Below are 24,515 nucleotides of genomic sequence, written 5' to 3' on the forward strand. Positions count from 1 at the left end.
GTTAGACAAGTACTGGCTTAGTGCCACTGCAAAATATGATGTGACCATTAGGAATGTAACTCTTATGTTTGCATCATCAGAACAAGAGTCCCACAAACTTCAGCATGCTCCAGCCAGCCAGACTTGCTGGGGCATGCTGGGAACTGTAGGGCTGTTACCAGTCTAAACGTGCATAGGATTGTGTCCTTATTTGTTCAATATCTAATTTAATATGCATGGACACATATAGGCTGCAATTCCAAGTATTCTAACTGGGTGTGAAAAGGACACACTTTAAACTCAGGAGTGATGTGTCTGTTTCTGTGGATCTACTTTGTTTTTCATGGTCAAGTCCCACCAGTGCAAACCAGATGCAAAACGGACATTTACAAATGTGAACACAGGAGAAGATGCCTCTGTGCCCCTGCCCAGGCCAGGAATTTTGTTTTCAGAAACCGCTTGCAAGGAATAAAGCACCCAGAGTAGACAGAGTACCAACAGAGCTATTCCAAGCTGTAGAGACTGACCTGGTCCAAATTCTAACAAGAGTATTCCAACAAATACAACAAGCAAGATCTACCTAGTCTTTCCCACAGACTGGAAAGATTAAATTTACTTTCCACTTCCTGAGAAAGGAGACTCTGAGGAATGCAGCAGTTATAGGACTATCGCACTGACTTCTCATGCAAGCAAGGTGAGGCTCAAGGTGATGCAACAAAGAATTTTACCCCATATGGAGTGAGAAATGCTCAGTGTTAAAGCTGGATCCCAAAAAGGAAGCGGAACTTGAGATCATAACCAAAACAATATGTTGGCTGCCAGAGTTCACCAAAGAATTTCAGAAGAAGATCAGTCTGTACTTTATAGACTTCAGCGAACCTTTGACTGTATGAATCACAAAAAGCTGTGAACATTCCTAAAAGAAATGGAGGTGCCTCAGTACTTGACCATCCTGATGCATAACCTATGAACAAGTAACTACTGTTGGGGCAGAATATTGAGATACAGAATGGTGTCCCATAGGCAAAGGTATCAGACAAGACTGTATTTTATCTCTCTTCTCTGTTTAATCTGTATGCAGAACATAACATAAAGAAAGCTGGATTAGGATCATAGGAAGGAGTGAAAATTAATAGACTCAGAATAGTAGAGTTGGAAGGAGCCACTGGGCTATCAGGTCCAACCCACTGCTCAGTGCAGGGCTTCAAGTTAAACCATCCCTCTTGGATGTCACTACCGTGGGGGATCCCACAGCTTCCCTAGATAATGGATTTCCATTTTTGTACTGATCTAACAGTTCTTCCTGATATCTGGCCGGAATCTTGTTCCCTTTAAGCTGAGCCCTTTATCCATGTCCTGCACTCTGAGATGATCAAGAAGAGATCCTGTCCTTTCTCTTTGTGACAGCCTTTCAAGTACTTGTAGAGTGCTATCATTTCTTTCCTTCATCTTCTTTTCTCAAGACTAACCATGCCCAATTCTTTCAATCATTCCTCATAGGCCATCATCTCCAGTCCCCAGATCATCCTTGTTGCTCTTCTCTGAAGCTTTCCAGTTTGTCTGCAACCTTCTTATACTCTGGTGTCCAGAACTGGACGCTACTCCAGTGAGGCCTGACTAGTGCTGAGTAAAGTGGAACCAGTACTTCATGGGATGTGGAAGTGAAGCCTAAAATAGCATTCACCCTTTTTGCAACCACATCACATTGTTGGCTCATATTCCACTTGTGATTATCAACAATTCCAAGAGCCTTCTCACTTGCAGTATTGTTGAACCAAGTATTCTCCATCTTGTAACAAAGCATTTAGTTTCTCTTTCCTAACTGGAGAACTTGGCTGGCATTTGTCCCCAATGAATTTCATTCTCTTGTTTTCAGCCCAGACCTCCAACCTATCAGGATCACCTTGGAGCGTCTTTTTGTTTTCTGGGGTATTAGCTATCCCACCCAGTTTTGTGTCATCTGTGAATTTAATAATTATTTCCTGTGCTTCCTCATCCAAATCATTAATCAAAATGCTGAAGAAAATTGGCAGAAGATAAAACCTTAATATATGCAGATAACACAATATTTTTTAGAAGAAAGCAGCAATTAATTGAAATAACTCTTGTAAGTGTAAAACTGGCAAGTGTAAAAGCAGGACTGCACTTGAACATTAAGAAAATGAAAATAATCACTACAGAAAAATTTTATAATTTTAATCCCATCAATGAAGAAATTGCTGTTGTGAAAGCATTTCACATACCTTGGCTCAGTCATGAATGCAAAGGGAGGCTGCAGACAAGAAATTTAAAGAAGACTGAGACTTGGAAGGGCAACAATTAAGTAGTTAAGAAAGTTCATCAAGTGTGGGGACTTTTCACTGGCAACCAAGGCCAAGATCATCCACACTCTTGTATTCCTTATTACTATGTAAAAGTGTGACAGCTGGACTGTGAAAAAAAATGATGCATTGAAAACATGGTGCTGGAGGAGAGCATTGCGAATACTCTGGGCCAACAGAAAAGATGAACAAATGGGCCCGGATTAAATCGTGCCAGAACTTTCCCTGGAAGATGAAATGAGAAAATGAAGTTGGGGCACATCATGAGAAGGCGAGACTCCCTGGAGAAGACAATCATGCTAGGACAAGTCAAAGGCCGAAGAAAAGGAGGCCCTCTGTGAGATGGTCTGAGCGCTTAAACGAAGCGACAGTTTTCACAGGAGCTGAGCAGGGCTCTGAACAAAGGGCGTTTGGACGGCGTTCACTCATGCATAGGGTCGCCATAAGTCGAAGACAACTTGACAGCACGTCACAACAAGGGCCCGAATTAGAGACGGCAGCAATTTCTGGGGGCGCGCCCAATCACAGCCGTTCCGAAAAGCGGGGCTCCTCCACACCACGAGGGCGCACTTAGAACAGGCTTCTCCATGGGGACCTGGGAATAGCCAATCGTGAGAACGGGATGAATCCGACGCGGGATTCTATACTGCGATGCCTCCCACGACCGTCTGATTGGCTGAGAGGGGAGCGTAGGGAGTGGCGATTGGGAGCCTGCGGAAAAGGGTCTATGCGGGATGGGAGCCCTCCTCCGCTTGGGCTTCAGGGCGGAAGGCGGCAAAAGAGGGGAGGGAGGCGCCGTGAATGCATCGCTGCAGCAGCCAGCAGGCCGGTGGGACGTCGGAATCGTGCCGTTCACGAATGCTGGGCAGGTGGGGGAGGGAGAGAAACATTGTGCACGACCCCTTCTCAAGCTGGCAAGTGTGAGCGTGTGTTTGGGCGGGAGAAGTGCGAGCTTGCCCCGCATCGTTGGAGTCCAGGGTAGGAGTAGACTCTGCCTATATTAAAGAAGCCGAACGAAACTCTTGCCTTAACTTTGCACAGTTCGCGATGTGCTGCGGGCGGAACGAGTGTGGCTGCGCCTCTGAGCTCCGTTGGCTTTCTCGAGGGCGGGTCGAGGGGAGCCCATGCAAGCCAGCGGGCGCTGGTGGAGGAGCAGCGATCAGTCTTCCTTGCATGGGAGGCAGAAGACGACCGTGGGGAGGGAGTCTGCTTTGGGAGCAGGGCCGGGGACTCCATCTTGTTGATACGCCGGGTGGGTGTGTGTTCGCGCGCGCCTGCAAGTTGAAATGGCATGGGATGCGAGCAAATTCCGTTACTCCCATTTCGCAGGACCGGTGCTGTTTTGCAAAGTGCTAAGGGAGGGTGAGTGTTGGGAGAAGCCGATATTCAGCTCGGGAGCACCATCTTCTCCATCGCACCCCCTCCCTCCGCAACTCCACCTCCCTAACCTCCAATTTCAGATCGCAGCTGGAAAAGCTGAGGGAGTTCAGGTTTCCCGGGAACCTGCTGAAGACATTTGATCCCTCCTCACAAGATTCATTTTTGGTGCTCCCACGCCCTAATTCTGACCAAACTGTTGCTGGGGAATCACATTAAATATTAATTTCTGAGAGTAACTGTGTTGTCCTCTTGCAACCAAAACAAAGAGCCTTTTGTGGCACCTGAAAGACTTAAAAAAAATTTGGTATAAACTTTTGTGGACTAGGGCCCACTTCGCCAGATGCTGCAGAAGTAGGTTTACTCCAGAAAACCTCAAAGTAAACTTTTCTCCCCTTAGCTCTCTTTCAGATTAGAGCAGGAGGATCATGATGTTGTGCAGTCTGTTTACATGGGTGCATATCAGTGATCCTTTTGAGGCATCCATCTCTATACATCACGAAAGACATACGTATGATTTTACCATTCCTGCCCTTCCAGAACTCTCTTGAACAGAAACGGAAGGAAACAGCCCGATGTCCCTCAACCTCTTTGCCTTGGAGGTCTCTCTTTAGCAACTTAGGGCAGAATTCTATGGCCTCTTGACATTGACTGGGCAGATATTCCTTCTGGGAGGCAAGACGCTGAACACCAAGCTTCCCCATCCCTTCCATGCCAGCTGCCTCCCCGAGGTTGAAAAGGCTGCAGGGCACCTGGCCTCCCTCCCCTCATCATGCTCATCTCGATGACTGAAACAGCCGCCTAGATGAGATGTGGCACTGCAGAGCTGAAGATCGCTGCCACCATGCCTCATGCTGTGCTGTGGGTGCACGTAGGACTCCATGTTCAGAGACATCCATAAACCAAGCATGCAGGACACGGGATTGCTCAATTCCCCTTTCATGGTAGCATTTAGGTGAATATTGGATCATCGGTTTTTCCCACGGTGTCTCGGAGAGGGAGTTTGGGGGTAGGGCAGGGTCTCGGGTTTGGTCCGAAGTGTCTCCAGGTAAAAGCAGGCATTGTGGTGGGGCTGGGGAGGCCCCCTCGGAGGTCTTGGAGAGCCATGGCCAGCTTCACTCAAGTACTCTGACCTGGATGGCCCACAGGTCTGATTCCACAGGAGGCAGCTTCGGAGATGTTCAGTCATAGAGACATTTGCAAATCGGATCTTCTGATAATATTCTGAAAAAGATAAGAAACGGACTCTTTGTTTTTGCGGGGCTGCATGGGGTGCGGACAAATTGTACTTCTGAAATGTTCCCCTCACTTTGCTTGTTTTTATTTAACCTAAAGAGTGAAGAATGACGTCTCGGCCAACATTGCCCCTTCCCTCCAGTATCAAGAGAGAGTTTTCTGTGGACCCAAGCCAGGTAAGAGATCTCCAGAATCTGATGGCAAAAAGGAGAGGTGGAAGTGGGGAAAAGTAAAATGAGAGCAAAGCTGGAGAAACCATGATCTTTCTTTTGATCTCTCTTTTTGCCTCAGGAGAAGAGCGCTGCTGACGAATCATTGCTACGAACCTTGTGTGCATTGAATTGTGTAATGAAAGACTGCTCTTGGTTGTGGTCGTGACCAGGACCACAACTAAGTGCAGCATGACAGTGCAGAAGTGCTTGCCTTCCAAAGCCACAGACTGGTCTGCCCAAGGAACTGGGTGGAGATCCCAGTGTCCTTCACACTGTAGTGATATGGGATTCCTGGAAAAATTTGACATGGAAACTTTTTGGGAAAAGGTTTCCATGCAAATTCAGCACATTTACTTTGGAAAATTTTCCGATGTGCTTAATAGAGTGAGCTACTTTAGCATGCTTGTTTTTCTGCATTTCATAAACAACAAAGCTGAAAAATTTACCTCATGTTAACTTTGTCTTCCAATGTATAAAATACATTTCACCTTCAATATTTTAGGGAAAAATTACCCCCCTTAATTTGATTTAAATATTGTGCTATGTAGAACATGACACTTATGGGTCCCCAAATCTTTAAATGCCCTCTCCACAGGAAGGCACAATTCTTTGCATACTGAAATTGATCTTGTCCAAGAGAATGCACAGTTAGAACCATTCTGCCTAATATGCCAGAAGAGAGGAGCGTTCTAATATCCCGCTTTGTTGTAGTTAGTTGTGAAGTTGCGTCCGACCCATTGTGACCCCATGGACAACACTCCTCCAGGCCTTCCTGTCCTCCACCATCCCCCAGAGTCCACTCAAGCTCACACCAACAGCTTCAGGGACTCCAGCCACCTCCTCCTCTGCCGTCCCCTTCTCCTTTTGCCATCTATTGTTCCCAGCATTAGGCTCTTCTCCAGGGAGACCTTCCTTCTCATTAGGTGGCCAAAGTATTTGAGCTTCATCTTCAGTATCTGGCCTTCTAAAGAGCAGTCAGGGTTGACCTCCTCTAGGACTGACCGGTTTGATCGCCTTGCGGTCCAAGGGACTCGCAGGAGTCTCCTCCAGCACCACAATTCAAAGGCCTCAATTCTTCGGCGCTCAGCCTTCCTTATGGTCCAGCTTTCACAGCCTTACATTGCAACTGGGAAAAACATAGCCTTGACTATACGCACTTTTGTCGGCTGGGTGATGTCTCTGCGTTTTAGTACGCTGTCTAGATTTGCCATAGCTTTCCTCCCCAGGAGCAAGCATCTTTTAATTTCTTGACTGCAGTCCCTGTTTGCAGTGATCTTGGAGCCCAGGAGAATATCCCACTACTCACCTGAAATCTGAAGTGGAACATTTGAGAAGCAATTTTATCTCAGATGTTGGCTTTCATGCCAAGCGCCTAGGGAGGAACAGACTGATGAGGTGTCTCTAAATGGAGTTTTGTAAGGCCCCATCAAGAGTGGTCACTTTCTATTCGTTGTCTTATGACCAAGCAATTGAAAGCATTTTTAGGTTTTAGAGACTGAACTGAGGTCTCTTGGTTCTTACAGATGCCAGTGACCTTTGAGGATGTGGCTGTGTATTTCACGGAGGGCCAGGGGGCACTGCTGGATGAAGACCAAAGGGCCTTGTACCTGGAGGTCATGGTGGAGAATTATGGGAATGTTAGTACCTTATTTGGTAAGAGTTAGAACTCTTGCAGTACCTCTCTCTGAAATCATGACCTTGTTATGTTATGACCTTGTTCATTTCTTCTCGTCTTAACCCAACTGATCAAACTAAGTTCTCTGATATATGTACCTCAGCTCCCCTCTGCATTAGTGTTGTCCAGCAGGCTAGGCTCAGGGGAAGGTCTAATTCTAGATACTACAAACCCATAATTCATATTTTTGCACCTTCCACCTGTGAAGATGGGGGCAGCTCTTGCATCTAACAGTTTGCTCAGATTAATTTGGTCAGTTCTGAGGGTAAGGCAGAGGGTCAAAGGTGGACAGAGGACCCTGCAAGGTCAAGGTTACCTACTGAAGATCCTCAGCATGAGAACCGGCCCAGCTTGGAAAAAGAGAGAGGCCTTTCAGAACTAGGGGAGATTGAGGCAGGGGGCTCCTTGGCCCTGTCAGGAGGCAACAGGCAATTGAGAAGTGCCCAGTGTTCCTGCTGTCCAGCCTTTAAGCAGTAGGAGCCACCTGTCCCAGGTATATTTCTCCCATTCTGGCTCCGGTGCTGAGGCCATTAAGACCTGAGAAGTGCAAAAGCATGCAAAGTTCCTCCTGCATGCTTCTCCTGCTTCAAGGAAGGCCTCTAACCTGCATATTTGTTTCACAAATGCAGGGTGTGCAACAAAATAGACTTCCACCCTCAAATCAGGTCCTAAGGAGCAGTGGGCTTGCACGTACCTAGCAAGGTTTTCAGCCCTTTGTGGACCAGAGGCAGGATCGCTGAAGTCCTGGTCTTGGTCCCTGCCCCGCCTTCCCTTGGCAGGGCTTGTAAAAGGACTCCGAACAGATGAAACTTTTCCATCCCACTTAGGTCTGGGCATCATCTTATAAGTGTTCTGTCACAGGCTTTGTCCCTTGAGTGGAGCTTCATTAATCATCCCAGAATGATCAGATTTTGGGTGGTGCATCCACCCAAGAGTTTCTACATAAAAATACCATGCAACTAATTAAAAAGAGTTCATTTGATTTCTCTCTTTCGTTGGACTCCCTTCCTTCACTGTCATCCTGAAAGCAAGCAAATGTGTTCTCAGGGAGATGTTCTAAAGCTAAATCAAGTTTTGAAGTTTCCTAGAGAGGTTTTTCTTTTGGAGGTTTTAAAGGCCATAGAGTGTCTGATTATATTCCCTGTTCTTGTCTTTCCTGAGCAGGCTATCCAGCTGCCAAGCCTGAGCTCATCTCCCGGCTGGAACAAGGGGAAGAACCGTGGGTGCTGGGTTCTCCAGACCTGGCTGGAATGGAGAATTCCAACAGGGACTCAGGTGAGTCATCTACGTGAGCCACTGGAGTAACTTCACTTGCCCTTGTGCATTCTGCCTTCTTCCAAGCTTTCAGTTTTCTTCTGCCCATGTTTCTTCTTGATTAGAATACATTTGTTAGCATTTGTTCCCTTGTGAGAAACCAGTTACAAAGGTCTATGCCAGTAAGGGAGAGGCAAACAAAGTGGTGCTTGATCCGGACAAGGCGAACTCCTGCTTAGTCAAAAGGTGCTCGCAGGGAAAGGCGTTCAGCCTGTGAGGAATGGGGTTAAACCTGCAGTTTGGTACTCCTGGACATGCACTTACTTGTGGTGCTACCCAGGAGTGCATTCGCAAGCACGGGTACTGCTCCGATGCCTCTTCCTAGAGGTGCCTGATCTGCCACAGGCTTGCATACCTTCGTTTCCTCCTGGTTACCTGGGCCTGCTTTCAAAACTATTCACAAATTTCATCTGGTCCAGACTGTTGATTGCAGGAAGCTTTTCCAGCTTGGGACCAGCCCTAAAAAAATGCCACCTTCCATACAAGCCTGCCTGGGTTCTAAAATCTACCAGAGCAGCCTTTTTTTCCCAGACTGCCACCTTTAGAGGTGCATGTGCTGGAAATGCAAAAAAGAACCTTCTCAGTGGGACAACAAGCCATGGAATCTCTGCCAAGGGATTTGCTCCTTTTTTGTGGACCTCCTGCTGAAAGACAGGGACCTTTTTGTTCAAGCCAGCTTTCCGTGTGTACACAGTTTGTTGAGCTGGATGTTGTGCTGCTTCTGTGGTGTGTGTTTTGTGTTCAAATGTATTTGTTTTATCGATTTATATATGATTGTAAGGTGCTTCCAGTTCCATTTGTTCTTGGTGGGCAGGTGGGGTAACAATGCAAAATAATTTTCATTCTCACATAAAATCATTTGAAATCTCCCCCCTCCTTGCCTATTGTCCTCTATGAGCTCTAATTCTTCTTGATCTACTCAGTTACTCTCTCTCTTTCTGCCTTCTTTCTCTGTTACCCACTGCATCCTGACATCCACATCTCTCCCTTTCCTGCATACATTCACTTCATTGGAGACTGAAAGTCTCCTCCTATTCCCTTGACCCTTAATCTCTGGCTACCCACCAACAGTTCCATGCAGGTTTTGGGGCCAAAAAGTAATCTAAGGAGAGAGAGGAAGAACTTTAGTTTCAGTACTGGTATAGTCTGAGGGCTACATTCCTATGAATTACACCTTTATTGCTTGGAAATTCCCCTGCTGGGAGGCTTCTGGAATTCCTGTTCCCCTGCAGCCAGAAGCCAGCAGGCCAGGAGGAGCAATTGCAAAGGTCGTTGCCACCCTGTCCCCAGGTCTCCCTTTCACCAGCTTCTTGGGTTTCTTTCATTGCAGTGCCCCAAAGTAAACCTTGCTTCTGTTTGCCCTTTATCCCAGCAGGTGGAGACAGAAGAAATCAGCCAAGCAATGTGCGTGGGGCACAATTCATTCAGAGATCGAGTCTTTCCAAATATCAGCAAGTGCACACAGGAAAGAGGCCCCACAAATGCTTGGAGTGTGGGAAATGTTTTACTCAGAAATCAGTTCTTGTGACCCACCAGAGAGTCCACACAGGAGAGAAACCCTATGCGTGTGTCGTGTGTGGGAAATGTTTTGCTGATCCATCAGCCTTCTCAAAGCATCAGAGAGTCCACACAGGAGAAAAGCCCTATAAATGTTGGGAGTGTGGAAAATGTTGTGCTCTGAAGTCCCAGCTCATGGCCCATCATAGAGTTCACACAGGTGAGAAGCCCTACAAATGCCTGGAGTGTGGGATGTGCTTTGCTCAGAAACCAAAACTCATGATTCACCAGAGAGTCCACACAGGGGAGAAACCCTATAAATGCTCCGAGTGTGAGCAGCGTTTTGCTGATCCATCAGCCTTTGCAAAACACCGGCGAGTCCACACAGGAGAGAAACCACATCAGTGCTTGGAGTGTGGGAAGCGTTTTGCTTGGAGATCACATCTTATGGCTCACCAGAGAGTCCACACAGGAGAGAAGCCACATAAATGCTCAGAGTGTGGGAAATGTTTTTTTGTTAAATCAGATCTTATGAGCCATCAGAGGACCCACACAGGAGAGAAACCACACAAGTGCTTGGAGTGTGGGAAATGCTTTACACGGAAAGCACATGTTAGGACCCACCAAAGAATCCACACAGATGATAAACCAGAGGTCAAACGTTTCACCCCTGCTCCCCAGATCCAGCCCTGTGAGGCTCCCCACTTGGCTGTCCCCCTTCCCTTGGCTTCACCTCCCTTGTTCCAACCACTGATGGTTTGGTGGCTCCCTGACTTGTCTACAGTTTTCTCCCCATTGTAGAAAGGTTGAGTTTCCTCTTCCAAGGCTGAGTTACTGCCCGCAGGAGCTTTAAGCTACAACATGCTGATTACTTCTGTTCTCACTTGTTTTGACTTTGACCAGCCTGCCACTGGAAATTTGCCCCTGAGAGCTGGTCTGAAATTAAATTTGACCCTTGGCCTCAAAGAGGCTCCTAGCCCCAACCTAGATCCCAAGCCACAGTAGACACATGATGGGATCAGAAGTGTGGCGTGCACATACCAAGATAGTCCTGGGGTCTGAGAGCATTTGTGCTCCATTTTATGTATATGAAATGTTATGTATATGAAATATACTTATTTTTTTAAGAAAATTAAAATACTGATTTGCAGTAACTCATCCTGTTCTTTTAATTTTGCTAAATTCTTCTATTATTTACTTCATTTCTATACCACCCATAGCCGAAGCTCTCAATGAGCCCAAATGTACGTATGGTATGAGTGGGAACTGATAAACTTTCGTGTTTCTCATTGTTTCTTTTTAGAAGTGTTTTTACACTCCCACTGCTATTTGTGAATAATGTTGACATTTTCAGAGTTCTAGAGAATCCAATTTTGAAAATAGAGTGACAGACACTGATGCAGAGGAGTTGTGCTAACAATGGAGCTTAGATTTTAGATTAGTTACTACTTTCAGATGAAGAATTCCTATCATTTTCAGAATTGCAGATTCGGTATTTTTTACCTTCTATTTCTAGATAGGCGTGTGCTCAAGTTCAGCATCTGCTGGAGTCTCCTACTAGATTCAGACAACACAATAATCCACGCTCAATATCTGAGTATGAGTTGGATGTGGGTTCTCACAGAATTATGGGTCGTTGTCATGTTGTCTGAATCCAACTAAGATAATAAACCATGGCTTGTTAACCATGAACAAACTTTGTGAAGAACCCATGGCTTGTTTTTGGATTGTTCGCCATGGCTTGTTATCTCAGCTGGGTTCAGTCAATATGATAACAAGCATTTTAACAACAACACAGAGTTTAATGGTAATCCACAATGAACCCCATACACAACTCTTGGGTGTGGGTTACGTTATCTGAACCTGGGACTGTAATCTATTGTGTTTTGCCTGCAAAGCAGAATTTAGAAATAGATTGTGCAGCAGGCCATTTCCCACCCTGCATTAATCTTGTCCTTCACTGCCAGAATGGCCATTGGCAAAAGGACTTCTGCAGGGCTACAAAGGTCCATGTAATCACTGCCTTTTATCCCAACAGCACAAGGCCTCAGGCTGGGCTAAACAGGCGGTGCATTCTAGCTTCAAAATTGCAGGTTAGTGTTAGGCTGAAAGTGAGAGAAAACAGTTCTGTTTTTCCATAATGGACAACAAGCTAGAAAAGTAGCATACAACAACCCTGCAGTGTTCTCAATATATTACTGGAGCAGAGGAGAATAAACCTGATTCATCAATGCTAGGTTATCAAGAGTGCCATGCTCTATATTGGCTAAATACAACCATGCAGAACAATGGTGGGTCATCCAAGTCTCTGCAGTTTCTTAGCTTTGTCATGGCGTATACAAATAATTAGTGGTATAAATCATAACAAAAATGTGAGCTTTTGAAAAACAACTAGCCCATTTGGATGCTATCCATAAAGAGCATCTCGTTTTAAATGCTAAAACAAAAGGCTCAATCTGGAAAATAAACTCTTGCTCCAAGTAAACCTGGGATAGAAAGAACTCTTCTTTAATGGATATTTGCCGGGGGGAGGGGGTGATGAGCTAATGATGCTCGTTGCTCCTTTACATTTGCCATGAAACACATTATCTCCGTAGACTGTTCTTGTTGATGTTAAATATTTATATTCTGTTGAAGCTGGAAACCAGTGCAGTGGCTTGGACCAGGCGCTTTATATTTTGTGTCAATGGAATAATGTTATGACCAGCTAGAAGTCACCAAAGACCTGCTAAAGAATGGCCAGATGGCTTTTGCCTTCTATAGACAAAGTCTTGCTTTGGGGCTTCTGATACGTACCTGGCTGGCTACTGCAGACGAAACAGCATGCAGAACTATGTAGACCTTCGGCCTTATCCGGCACTACTCTTCTGTTCTAACTCTGGACATTGGCTTTAACGATGCATGCAAATATTCTGGGCTCTCCCATGAATGCCTAAATATATCTTGAGCCATGCATCCTATTCCATTACTACAAAGATGGGGGATACTTCCGAAGGAGCTTTCCTAAGCTTCTTGAAATAAAAAATCCCACCCTCTGGCATGACTTCCACTCTGCTATACAACAAGCGCCCCCAATCATGTGCTTATGAATTTTACTAAAAACCTCACTTGCTTACCCTGGCTTTTCCCAACCATTAACTTGTCTACCTCATTGTGATTTGCCAATGTATTGTTTTAAAATTTCCTGTAATCACTTTGAGATTGTTAAAATGGGAAGTGGTATACAAATATTTTAAAGTAGATGCCAACCTCAACAGTCACAGGGAGGCAACTTCCTTCTTCCTTCCAAAGCCCTTGTTCTCATCTCTCTTCTAAGGCATGTTCAGAGATCTATTGCATTGACAGAGTTTCTTTCTCAGTTGGAGCAGCACCGTCTTGGGTTGGTACAAGACCTTCTTAACAGAGAATGGAGGACCACAGACATTGGATTCTCTCCCTAGGCCCATTCTAGCTGAAGCGAAGTGGATGAGACTTCTCACCAAGGTGCAGGTTATCCCCTTCTCCTTGGAGTTGCCTGGCACATGATTCCTCTCGTGCTTTCCCACAATGGCCCCATGAAATAGTCATCCATCAGTATTTTAGAAGGCTGCTTCCTCCACTGCCTGGTGCAGCAACAGAAGATACCATTTTTACTGGGGAGGGGGGATTCACAGAACCCACGTTCCTCCCTGCCTCCATGCACCAACTCCACATTCCCAAGCTCTGCTGGTTGGACTCATGTTGGAAGCAGCTCCACACATGTAAAGCATGTGGTTACAGGAGCATGTAGCACACATGTAAAACATGGCTGTTCCAGGTAAGTAGATACACTTGCAGACAAATCTGGTCTGCCTCAGAAAATTGCCATTTGGATAGTGTAATGTTGTCATGTAAACCCCACTTAGGTAGTAAGCATTATTCCGCAAGATCTACTTCTGCTTTGGAGGTGTTGCTGTGCTGCTATTTATGTTGAAGATAATGTTGAAATACAGAGTGTTGTAATGACACACAGAAACGAATTTATTTTGAGTGCATTTTTATACTGCTAACAAGAGGCCCCAAAACAGCTAACGTAAAAGAACCAAAACCAAACAAAATATTATTAGAAAAAAATGAAACTAATGCCTTTAAATCAAATGGAGCAGAATTACAATCTTCCCTCATATTCTTTAAAATCAAAAAAGATAATGCAGAATATTTTCACTGCCTGCCTAAAACTCACCTGAGATGCAGCTGGTCTCACCTCCTATAGGGGAGAATTGTACAGCTAAGGTGCAGCCACAGAAAAGGCCCTGTCTCAGGTTTTTACTAATGATGATAGGATATATAACAGTTCCACCAAAGGACTTTTCTAATATTGGCTGTATCCAAACATCTCCTGCTCAAGTGGAGAAAGAGCTCTGCTTTTGCAATGCAGTCTTCCACATTCTGGCAATTCTCCAGTACCACTGCAGCCCCATTCATTTCAGAGAATTCCACAGTGCTAGGGGGAAGGTTTTGAACCCTAAGGCAGGGAGTAGGAGCAAGGAAAGCTTTCCTCACATGCCTTTCTCAGCCATGCCGCAAGCAACCAGAAGGATCGCCATTTACAGACATTCCGTCTCATCCTGGCTGCTCCCCTTTGAGACGAAGCCTTCCTTTCCTCACATGGACCGTACTCGTATGGTCATCTTTTCCTGACTGATGTTTCCATGATCTCATAAAGCTCCATTGTTCCATAGTGCTTGTCTGCTGAAACACAAGTGGAGATCAGAAAAAGAATTAGCAGTTGTGCTAATGTCCGCATTACACCAAATGAGGATTAGAACTCTGGATTGGCTGCTTCTGACTCAAGTGGGGAGTAAATAGGATCACGCAGAAGGCTTTCCCCATGTAAAAATCTTTCCAGGTATCATGAACTAGCCTGTCAAGAGGGATTGTCTGAATTCTCAGTCTCTTCATAATGCTAGTTCTCTACTTGCAAGGTATGTGGCATTTTGGTTGGCTGGTTGGTTTGCTTAATTGTGCAAACGGGTGTGGGTTGGAGATACAGCTTTGAAAATGCAAAAATTGTTGATAGCTGGGAGAGCTCTAATCAAATCTTTCTGCAAATAAACAATAGTGAAACAGATCACAAATTCCCAGGCTTATTTCCTGATTGTACATTAGGGGTCACTGGAGAAATGAATGGAAAAGGTAAGGGAAGCAAATGCATTTGTCCTTGCACAACGAGAAAGTGCAGCGATTTTGGAAAATTCAGCAGTTCCCTTGGTTCAAAGCTGCGCAATAAATAGTAAACACTTTTTTTAAAAAAATGTCTCTAATTAAGAGAAAAAAGGAATCTCTCACCTGAAAATTCTTCCATGTCCAAATATGTTTCATCTACTACTGGATGGAGGAAGGCTTGGTATAGTCAAAAGATTTCTCATCCACATGAGCTTCCTGGTGTTTGAGAAGAGCCAGTTTCAGAGGGAAACACTTTGCACATTCCAAACACTTATAAGGCTTTTCTCCTTTGTGGATTCTCTGGTGGCTGATAAGTACTGATTTTTGAGAAAAACACTTCTCACACTCCAAGCATTTATATGGCTTCTCCCCTGTGTGAATTCTCTGATGGGTCATGAGATTTGATTTTAAAGAAAAGCACTTTGCACATTCCAAGCATTTATATGGTTTCTCCCCCATGTGGGTTCTCTGATGCCTTATAAGGCATATATGTTGAACAAAACATTTATCACATTTCAAACATTTGTAGGACTTCTCACCCCTGTGCAGTCTTTGGTGCTTGGCAAAGGTTGATGGAGCACCAAAACATTTCCCACACTCCAAGCATTTATATGGCTTCTCCCCTGTGTGGACTCTCTGATGCCTCATGAGTTGTGATTTTTGTGCAAGACACTTCCCACACTCCAAGCATCTATAGGGTTTCTCCCCTGTGTGGATTCTCTGGTGTCCTGTAAAGGCCGATGGATCGGCAAAACACTTCCCACATTCCAAACATTTATAGGGTTTTTCCCCTGTGTGTACTCTTCGGTGCTTTGTAAATGCTGAAGGACTAGCAAAACACTTCCCACACTCCAAACACTTATACGGTTTCTCCCCTGTGTGAACTCTATAGTGGACAGTGAGTTGTGATTTCCGAGTGAAACATTTCCAGCACTCAGTGCATTTAAAGGGTTTCTCTCCTGTGTGGACTTTCTGGTGGCTCATGAGATGGGATTTCAGAGAAAAACACTTCCCACACTCCAAGCATTTGTAGGGTTTCTCTCCTGTGTGGACTTTCTGGTGCCTTTTGAGACTCGATTTGAGAGAAAAATGCTTCCCACACTCCAAACATTTGTAAGGTTTCTTTTCTGTGTGGACTCTCTGGTGCCTTGCAAAGGCAGAGGGATTAGTAAAATGTTTCCCACACTCTAAACATTTCTCTCCTGCATGGACTCTCTGGTGTTTTGCGAAGGTAGAAGGATCCGTGTAACATTTCTCACATTCCAAGCATTTATACAGTTTTGCTCCTGTGTGCATTCTCTGGTGCCTCCTCAGACTTGATTTCAGTGTGAAGCACTTCCCACATTCAAAGCATCTGTATGGTTTTTCCCCCGTGTGGATTCTCTGGTGAAATACAAGCGATGATTCCAGAGAAAAGTCCTTTCCACACTCCAAACATATATACGGTTTCTCTTCTGTATGGGTTCTCTGGTGGCTCATGAGGACCCAACTCCGAGTAAAACGCTTCCCACATTTCAAACATTTATACGGTTTCTCCCCTGTGTGGGTTCTCCAGTGGCTCATGAGTATCCATTTTCGAGCAAAGCACTTCCCACATTCCAGGCATGGATACGGTTTCTCCCCTGTGTGAATCCTCTGATGCCTCATAAGGTTGGAGTGCCGAACAAAACATTTCTGACATTTCGAGCATTTGTGTGGTTTCTTTTCTATGTGGACTCTCTGATGTTTTTCAAACGTTGATAGATCAGCAAAACACATCCCATGCTCTAAGCATATATATGGTTTCCCTCCTATGTGGACTCCTACTGGTTTGACAAGACTTGACTTTGGAGTAAAATTTCCCTTGCAGATGGTGTTTGAGTGCTGTTTCCTACCCTTCCCTGTGGACAGAAAGAACAAAGAAAAACAAGACTGCTAGTGTAGAAGGAATGTCAGAAAGCAGACTGAAGGGGGAAGTCAAGCCATTCAGACTGTGGAGATATTGAAACAAGAAACAGCCCAATATCGTGTCTTCCTCTCTCCTTTCTCCCCAATTAGCTCATGGCTGGGCTATCTTTATTTATATTGGTGGGTACAGCTGAGTTTTCAAGGAGGCCCTGGGCTGCTGTCCCTCTTGCTTCCCCTTGCCCACCCCCCACACAAAGGCAGTCACATGCAAGCCTAGGGAGGAATGGAACAGTGGGTTGAGCCTCCCCTCCCCTCCCCATGCTCTCCACCTGCTCCCACGGCCAACAGGTGGCCACGAACTTGAGAAGATATTCAGCCACCTCCTCCACCATGGTGGGTCTCAGGCCAGCAGGCCACTCCGCAGCTGGGTGGGCTGGAGGGAATGAGGGATAGGCAGGCAGGAGGGTGCATGGGAAGGGTTACTCCTGCACACCCTCCTCCCCAAGAACGGCGTGAACCACCCAGTGTGTGGCAGGCTTAGGAGTGCACAGTTTGCCTGGCGGCCACAGAAACAGCAGGGAGACGGACTTAGCAGTGCCGATGGCATGTGAAAACTGCAGGGCAGCTCTTCCATGTGCCTTCTGAAGGAAGCCTCTGCAGCATGGGAAGGAGCGTTGGCGCCGGAAAGGGATTCGGAGTGCCAGGGAATCGCCCCAATTGCCTCACCTGAGTTAATGTCACCATCCTCCATTTTGTCTGAGCCCAGGGAATCGGGCACCCACGGCAGTTCTTCTCGTTCCAGCTGAGAGATGAGCTCCGGCTTGGTGACTGGAAAGCCTTATCGAGAAAGAAGAAAACAGGGAACATAATCCCACATGCTTGTGGAACCTTGTGGAATTCCATGACAAGGTTTCGAGGTGGCTGGATGGAGGGGGTGCGGTGGATGTGGTTTACCTGGATTTCAGCAAGGCCTTTGACCAAGTGCCCCATGATATCCTGGGAGTTTTGGGATAGACCAATGCACTGTCCAATGGATTAGGGCATGATTGACTGACTGAGAGCAGATGGTAACCATTAGTGGGAAATCATCGGGATGGCGGCCAGTGACAAGTGGGGTCCCCCAGACCTCTGTCCTGGGGCCAATCCTGTTTAATCTTTTCATTAACGACATGGAAGAAGGGGTGAACAGTCTGCTGATCAAATTTGCAGACGATACTAAAACTGGAGCAGTGGCCACAACTGAGGAGCAGGTACTCCAGATCCAGAAGGATCTGGACAGACTATGGAAGTGGGCAGGAGAAAACAGGATGGTGTTCAGTGTGGGTAAGTGCAAGGTCTTGCACTTGGGGCACAGAATGGGCATCATAGGTACAGACTAAGGGAGGTGGCTGGAGAGCAGCACTTGTGAAAGGGATCATGGGGAAATGTAATGGCTCCATAATGGCCAGGTCTTTCCTCAGTCTAGCATGCCAGAAATCTCTGCTGTGCGAAGAAATGAAATCAGAATTTCATACAACTTGCCTTGATCTGTTGGGCCAGGCTGAGAAAAAGCCAACTGAAGCATTATGAATCAAAGTTAACATTTCAAAAATGCAAATGCAGGCAAGAGAACATCAAGATTCACTGTTCTTATGGAAGGAGGGTTCAAATGCCTTACCCAAGGAGGCCACATTCCAATAATTCTCCATCATGACATCCCTGTACAAGGCCCTTTGATCTGGATCCAGCAGAGTCCCTTGATCCTCCGTGAAATACACGGCCACATCTTCAAAGGTTACTGATATCTGCAAGAAGAGAAATACCCGCCTACAGACACCGCCAGTCTCAGTCTCCACAATTTTAGTAATCCTTTCAAAGTCAGACATGGAATACAAAGTTGTAGCCCTGAAAGGAACCCAGGGCAACAGAGACTAGATGGACTTTTTGCTCTGATCCTGGAAAGATTGTTTACTTTCAATCAGAGAAGAGACAGAAAGAAAAAGCATGGCAATTTTTCAGCACATCTACAATCCATCCCTTTGTATGAAATGACCATTACATAACAATGATTATTCCTTGGGAAGCCAGCGGAAACCCACTGCAAAACACAAAATCACACACACACATGAACACACAGGCATCCCCATCATTCATACCCCTTCCCACAAAAGCATACACAACCCAAGGGCATCCGCATGTGCACACACAAACCCTAGAGAAGACACAAGCACACACAAAGCTGGGAGTTGTAGTCCAAAACATCTGCATGACAGCAGTGGGCAGAGAGGGTGTACTGGAGCAGAGTTGGGCAGAAAATTGTTTTCTAGATATTTCAGACTTGAACTCCCAGCATTCTTGACCAGTGACCATGCTGGTAAACGCTTCTGGGAGTTGAAGTCCAGAACATCTGGTGCTCTTCCCTCTGCTCACCGCCCCCCCCCGCCCGGTGTAGAATCTTCATCACCTTTGTGTCACACATTTGAAAACAACAACAATCAATGACCACATAGAGCAACCTTTAATTTTGATTTGGCTTTTTTTTTCCGTCTCCACCATTTTTCGAAAACATAAATTAGTCCTTTTCCTCCTGTGTTCTTCCTCCTCGCTCCACCCCCCTTCCTAAATCCTTTTCCTTTACCCATCTAGATCTACTTGAAAAGGGGAGGGGGCTCAAACAGACAAAGGGAAGAGGCACCCGCTTTCTCCTCCAAGTTCTGGGAAACATTGTAATAAAAATCCTCGCCCCCCGACCCACGCAGGTACTTTCTCCTCTCCTTACCTGCATCGGTACGGCTGAGATGCAAAGACACCTCCAAAAATTTCTCGCTCTTGCAACTCAACACCCCCCCACACCCCCAGGCGCTTGCCACGCCCATTTTCCCGCTCAGCCAATGAATCCCCTCCTCGGAATCCCGATCGCTCCCAGCTGAGCCAATTCAACAGGAGAGTATTCAAGCCTCTGACAGGCGGGCAAAAGCCAGGCCCTGTTGGGAAATGTAGTCCTTCTGTTTCTATTCGGCGCTCAGCTGGGTCAATGAGCGTGTAGCACCCCTATATTTTTGGTTCTTGCAGAGGCCGGTGCTCTTTGGAGATGTGGCCGTGTATTCATGGAGGACTACTGAGCGCAGCTGGACCAGAAATCAAAGGCACTTTGTGTAGGGATTTGTCGTTCTTGTTATGTGCTGTCGTCTCTGACTTACGGCAACCCGAACAATGCAAGCCTTGCAAAGTGACCCGTCTTCACCAGCTCTTGCGAATTTAAGACTCTGGCTTCCTTTATGGGATCACTCCATCTCACAGCTGGTCTTTCCCTTCTCTTTCTGCCTTTGACATTCCCTAGCACGATTGTCTTCTCCAGGGAGTTTCACCTATTCATGATGTGCCCAAAGTATGGCAGCTTCAGTTGTCTCATTTTTGCTTCTAGGGAAAGTTCTGGCTTAATTCGATATGGGCCATGCTTGTTCATCTTTCTGTTAGTCCAGGGTATTCACAAAACTCTGCTCCAGCACCATGTTTCAATGCATCACTCTTCCTCCTGTCAGCTTTCTTCACTGTCCACCTTTACAGCCCCATATAGCAACTGAGAATACCATTGCAAGGATGAGCTTGGCCTTGGTCTCCAGTGAAACTTGATTATTTTTTCTAGTTCCTCCACTGCTGCCATTCCCAGTCTCAGTGGTTTCTTGGCCACAGCCTCCCTTTGATTTGATGACTGAGCTAAGGTATGCAAAATCTTTCACATTTTCAATTTCTTCATTGTTGACAGTTAAAGTTCTGTAATTTCTTCTGTACTCATGTCTTTTTTCTTAATGTTCAGCCAACATCCTGCTTTTGCACTGATGAAAATGAAAGAAGAAATCCATTGCTGCTTTCCACCAGTAGGATGGTATCATCTGCATATCTGAAATTATTGATGTGTCTTCCACCAGTTTCCACTCCTTCCTCTAATCCTAATCCAGCTTTCTTTGTATGTTCTGTGCAAACACTGAACAGATAGGGAGATAAAATACAGTCTTGTCTGAGGCCTTTGCCTATAGGAAACCATTCCGCTTCTCCATATTCTGTTCTAACAGTAGCTTCTTGTCCACAAAAGTGGTTATTCATTAGCACAATCAAGTGGTGAGATACACCAGTTTCCTTCAAGACCACCCATAGTTTCTTGTGATCCACACACTCAAAAGTTTTGCTGTAGTCTATAAAGCATAGGCTAATTTTCTTCTGAATTTCTTTGGTTCACTCCGGCAGCCAAGATGTATTCGAGATACAATCTCAAGTGCTTCTTCCTTTTCAGAATCCATCTTGAACGGAAGGGGGCAAGTGCTGTTTTTTTGCTTTGCTCAGGCTTTTAAATATTTCTTTGGTCACTCAGAGGCTTGAAGTGTTTTTGTCTTTTTATGGCATCATTTTTACTGTATGTTTTAAATGTTTGTTTTTATGATATTTTTATTGTATATTGTCTTGTTTTTACGGATGCTTGTAAACTGCCCTGGGAGCTTTGGCAAAGATTGATAGACAGATAGACAGACAGATAGACAGATTAAAGATAATGTTATTTTTGTAAGGATGCCTGTGTACTCAGAGGTTTAAGATGACCTATTATTGATTCAGTTCCACTCCTCACTCAGTCAAGCTTTTCCAAAGCAACTAACAATAAACTTCATTGCCATATCAAAACTCAGTTATATTCGCACATTATATTGCAGGGGAGGCCTGAGCTGTGTGCTAGCAGGGTTTTTGTTGGTTTGCTTGCTTGCTTTATTTCACCTGTGGATCTCTTGTTAAGAATGGTTTTCTTCTTTGAGATGTGAAATAATATCTCATTTTCAATTCAAATTCATGAATAAATTAAGACATTTGTTCCAAGGTAAGAAATTAACACTGGAGAAACCTGGCCAGATTTCAGAATTATCTGATCTCTTGTTAGTGTGGACGTCAGTTAATTGTGCCACTTTTCTGCACAACTGTATTAAGGCTACAGTTTCGCATTTTACTGGTGTCAGGGGTGATCCGATGTATGTTTAGAAAGCAAACAAGTCTGACGACTCCCAGCTTTCCCCGGCTGCTGTATACAAACATATATAAACATGCATATGGTGACATCATAGGGTCTCTCAGAAATGCAGAGCTCTCACCTTCCATAGCTATGGCTAGGATGTTCACATTCCTGTTTAAATAATCCATCTCCGTAATAGCCTGCTTTCCAACACAAGCTTGTTGTGAAGTTGTTTCTCGTGCAGCACCTGCTAGAAAAGACAAATGGCCATTGCCAGGCTTAGAACCGCAGAAACTGAACAGGGAGTGATCCTTTGATCCAAGACAATGTCTAGGAGGGCATGGGATACTTTGGATTCCCAAATCTGGGGTTGGAGACAGTGCTGTGATGTCAGTTGGGGATCCTCCCTCTGAACCCACTTCCCTCAGCAATGGGGCTTTAACCACCTCCTGTGGAAGCTCATTTCATACCCTGGGGGTCCTAACCATCAGGATCTACTTCACATTGTGTACTCACCCTTGTGTGTTTGTAGACAAATGGCAGTACAGGTAGGGGAGCGCACTGTAAGCTACTAAACACAACATAAAATGAAAGAGGCTTGGTAAAGCTGTCAAAACACTTTGTGTAGAGAAGCCCCACAACTCTGGCTAGCATGGCCAGGATGGGAGGTGGGCAGGAAGAAGCTGAGAAATACATTTTTGATGTCCTTCTTTCTTTGCTTTTTCTGTTTCAGAGTACAGCTCCCACCACCTACTTGGACCATGGAGAAGATTCCTTGTTCTTTTGGTTTTAGAGTCCTCTTTCTTATATTTTCCTACAATTTCTCTTCCTTCCTTCCTTCCTTCCTTCCTTCCTTTCTTGTATTTGCTCATTCCTAATTTTGTTTTTTAAAGCTTACATTTAATCAACTCTATTCAGGTTTAATTTCTTTCTCTGTGATATTATATTCTGATCTTCTAGAAGTAGGTTTACTTGTTTTTAAGGGACCGTTTTTGAACTTTTCCAACTTTTAGGGAATATTGTCAAGTTTTCTCAATTTTCTCAGAAGACTACGAAAGAATCCCCTCCAGCTTTTAGTCAATGATGCGTTGAACTGGTAGCTAGCACTTCTTTTGAAGAATGGTAAAATGCTTTTAAAATAGTGAAAATGCTTCTAAACTACAGGACAAGAAGAGATATTGGGAGAAGGTAATGTATCACCTGGCAATGTATATAAAATTGCTTCATCAGTAGCTATCTCATGTATTTTTGTTCACTTTCCTGTTCTTCATATTCTCACATCACTGCCATAGAGAAGGTTCCTTGTGGTCCTTCCACACTGTAGAAATCGGGGGTGTAAAAGTCGCTTGCTTTTGAAACAACTGTGCAATGAAGTCTCCGTTAAAAGCGGGGCGGGGAAGGCAGAGACCTACGCGAATGGGGGCCTCTTTAATGGGAAAGGCCTACAATTCCCAGCAGCCGCGGGACGCGCCACCCGGCTGCTTCTGAAATAAACCATGTTTGGATTGGCTGAAACAGAGAGGTTGGTGTTGTCAAGAAGAAGCGTGATTGGTTGAACTCCAAACATGGGCGAGGCGGGGGTGCGAGTGTAGGTCGCGCCAGGACGGCAGCGAAGGAGCGAGCGAGTTGCGGGAGGAAGAAACTCTTCGCGGGAGCCTCGAGTCGCCCCTTTCGCACGTGCAGGTCAGGAAGGGAGGAGGGTTTGGGAAAGCGCTTGGGAATACGGAGTGTCGCTTCCTTTTGTATGTATGATCGCCCACATGCACGCAGACACCCTTTATACGGATCGATACGTATTGAAAGGGGAAAGGGAAGTGGCTGCTCTTTGGATCCCCCGTCCCCGTCTTTGGGAGGAGGTTGTGGGGCGGAGGGAAAGGGCAGAAAAGCGAAAGCAAGCGGGAGAAGTAGCTTACAGCCTCTGAAAATAGTGGAGGCACAAAAATGCCAAGATAAACAAACGTACATTTTACGGAGAAGCCTATTTTTAAAAAATAAAACCCAATAAAAGTAGCTGTTCCATGGCTCTTGTTGCTTAATTTGCAACACAATTCTATGAATTAGTCAGACAAAAGTCGTCGAACTCTGAACATCCCCCACCGAGGACACTTTGCAATTACTGTAGGCCAGTTGGAGAAATGTTGGTGACTTGCAGATTTCTTGGGCTGCAGCTCACATAATCCCTGACCATTGACTGTGCTGGTTGGGGATGATGGGGATTGTCCAAAATGTGTGGAAGGCAACAAATCTCCTACCGCTGCCATAGGCCAACACATTGTGCAATCTAAGACTTGGATCTAGCCATGCAGCAAAATTAGGAACTTGAATGGATAGTCCCACTTGAAGGTGTGGACGATGGTTTTTCTCTACCACCAGAAAACAACACAACCCTTTGCTTGCTCTGCTAGCATTTTACTTTCAGGAAGCAATTTTTAACCTGGGGAAGCGTTCACAGGGGGTAGTGCTCACTTGCAGAAGATACAGGGCCCTGCAGAAGTATTCCCCCACTTACATCTTTTCCACATTTTGTTGTGTCACAACCTGGAACTGACATGTATTTAATTTACTTTGTTACCATAAGACAATGAGCTCTGTTAACTTGTGCCAAACAGCATTTTATAGTGAGGCCAAGTGGTTAAGTCTCATCAGATCAGACAACCTTTTTCTACATGTTGAGATCCGGCTCGACAATTGGTGTGAGAGAGTTCAGAGAGAGAAATAAAACACTGCAGACAAAGAGATAAAGTTTCAAAGCATGCTTGGTTGGTTGTTCGGGAGAACAAAGAAGATCTTCGCAGAAAATTCTTCTGCGTCAATACAAGCAGCCCTTTTTATTATTTCACAGATTGATACATTTATACTTG

At 45.3% G+C, this 24,515-nt stretch overlaps 2 protein-coding genes across 3 annotated transcripts in view; one reads left to right on the plus strand and one right to left on the minus strand.

The window, feature by feature from the left end:
* Positions 1–24,515, plus strand: part of LOC123021089 (zinc finger protein 260-like) — a 42,113-nt gene that overhangs the window by 8,502 nt on the left and 9,096 nt on the right. The window contains exons 6-7 of the mRNA XM_044425498.1: positions 9,559–10,108; positions 11,099–11,103. Coding sequence (XP_044281433.1) covers positions 9,559–10,108; positions 11,099–11,103 — 555 coding nt within the window. The remainder of the gene's footprint in view (positions 1–9,558; positions 10,109–11,098; positions 11,104–24,515) is intronic.
* Positions 13,628–19,512, minus strand: LOC123021090 (zinc finger protein 260-like). Of its 2 annotated transcripts, none has more exons than XM_044425500.1 (5): positions 19,441–19,512; positions 18,340–18,466; positions 17,409–17,519; positions 14,919–16,675; positions 13,628–14,318 (listed from the first exon to the last, which is right to left on the minus strand). In XM_044425500.1, the coding sequence occupies exons 1-4, from the start codon at positions 19,444–19,446 to the stop codon at positions 14,955–14,957; spliced, it is 1,965 nt and encodes a 654-aa protein (XP_044281435.1). In that variant the 5' UTR covers positions 19,447–19,512; the 3' UTR covers positions 13,628–14,318; positions 14,919–14,954. The 2 variants fall into 2 exon arrangements, with proteins under 2 accessions (XP_044281435.1, XP_044281436.1); XM_044425501.1 differs by having other exon boundaries at positions 13,628–14,321.

Source organism: Varanus komodoensis, unplaced genomic scaffold, assembly GCF_004798865.1.
Source record: "Varanus komodoensis strain SLA01 unplaced genomic scaffold, ASM479886v1 scaffold157, whole genome shotgun sequence".
In the NCBI taxonomy this organism is placed as follows: Eukaryota; Metazoa; Chordata; class Lepidosauria; order Squamata; family Varanidae; genus Varanus; species Varanus komodoensis.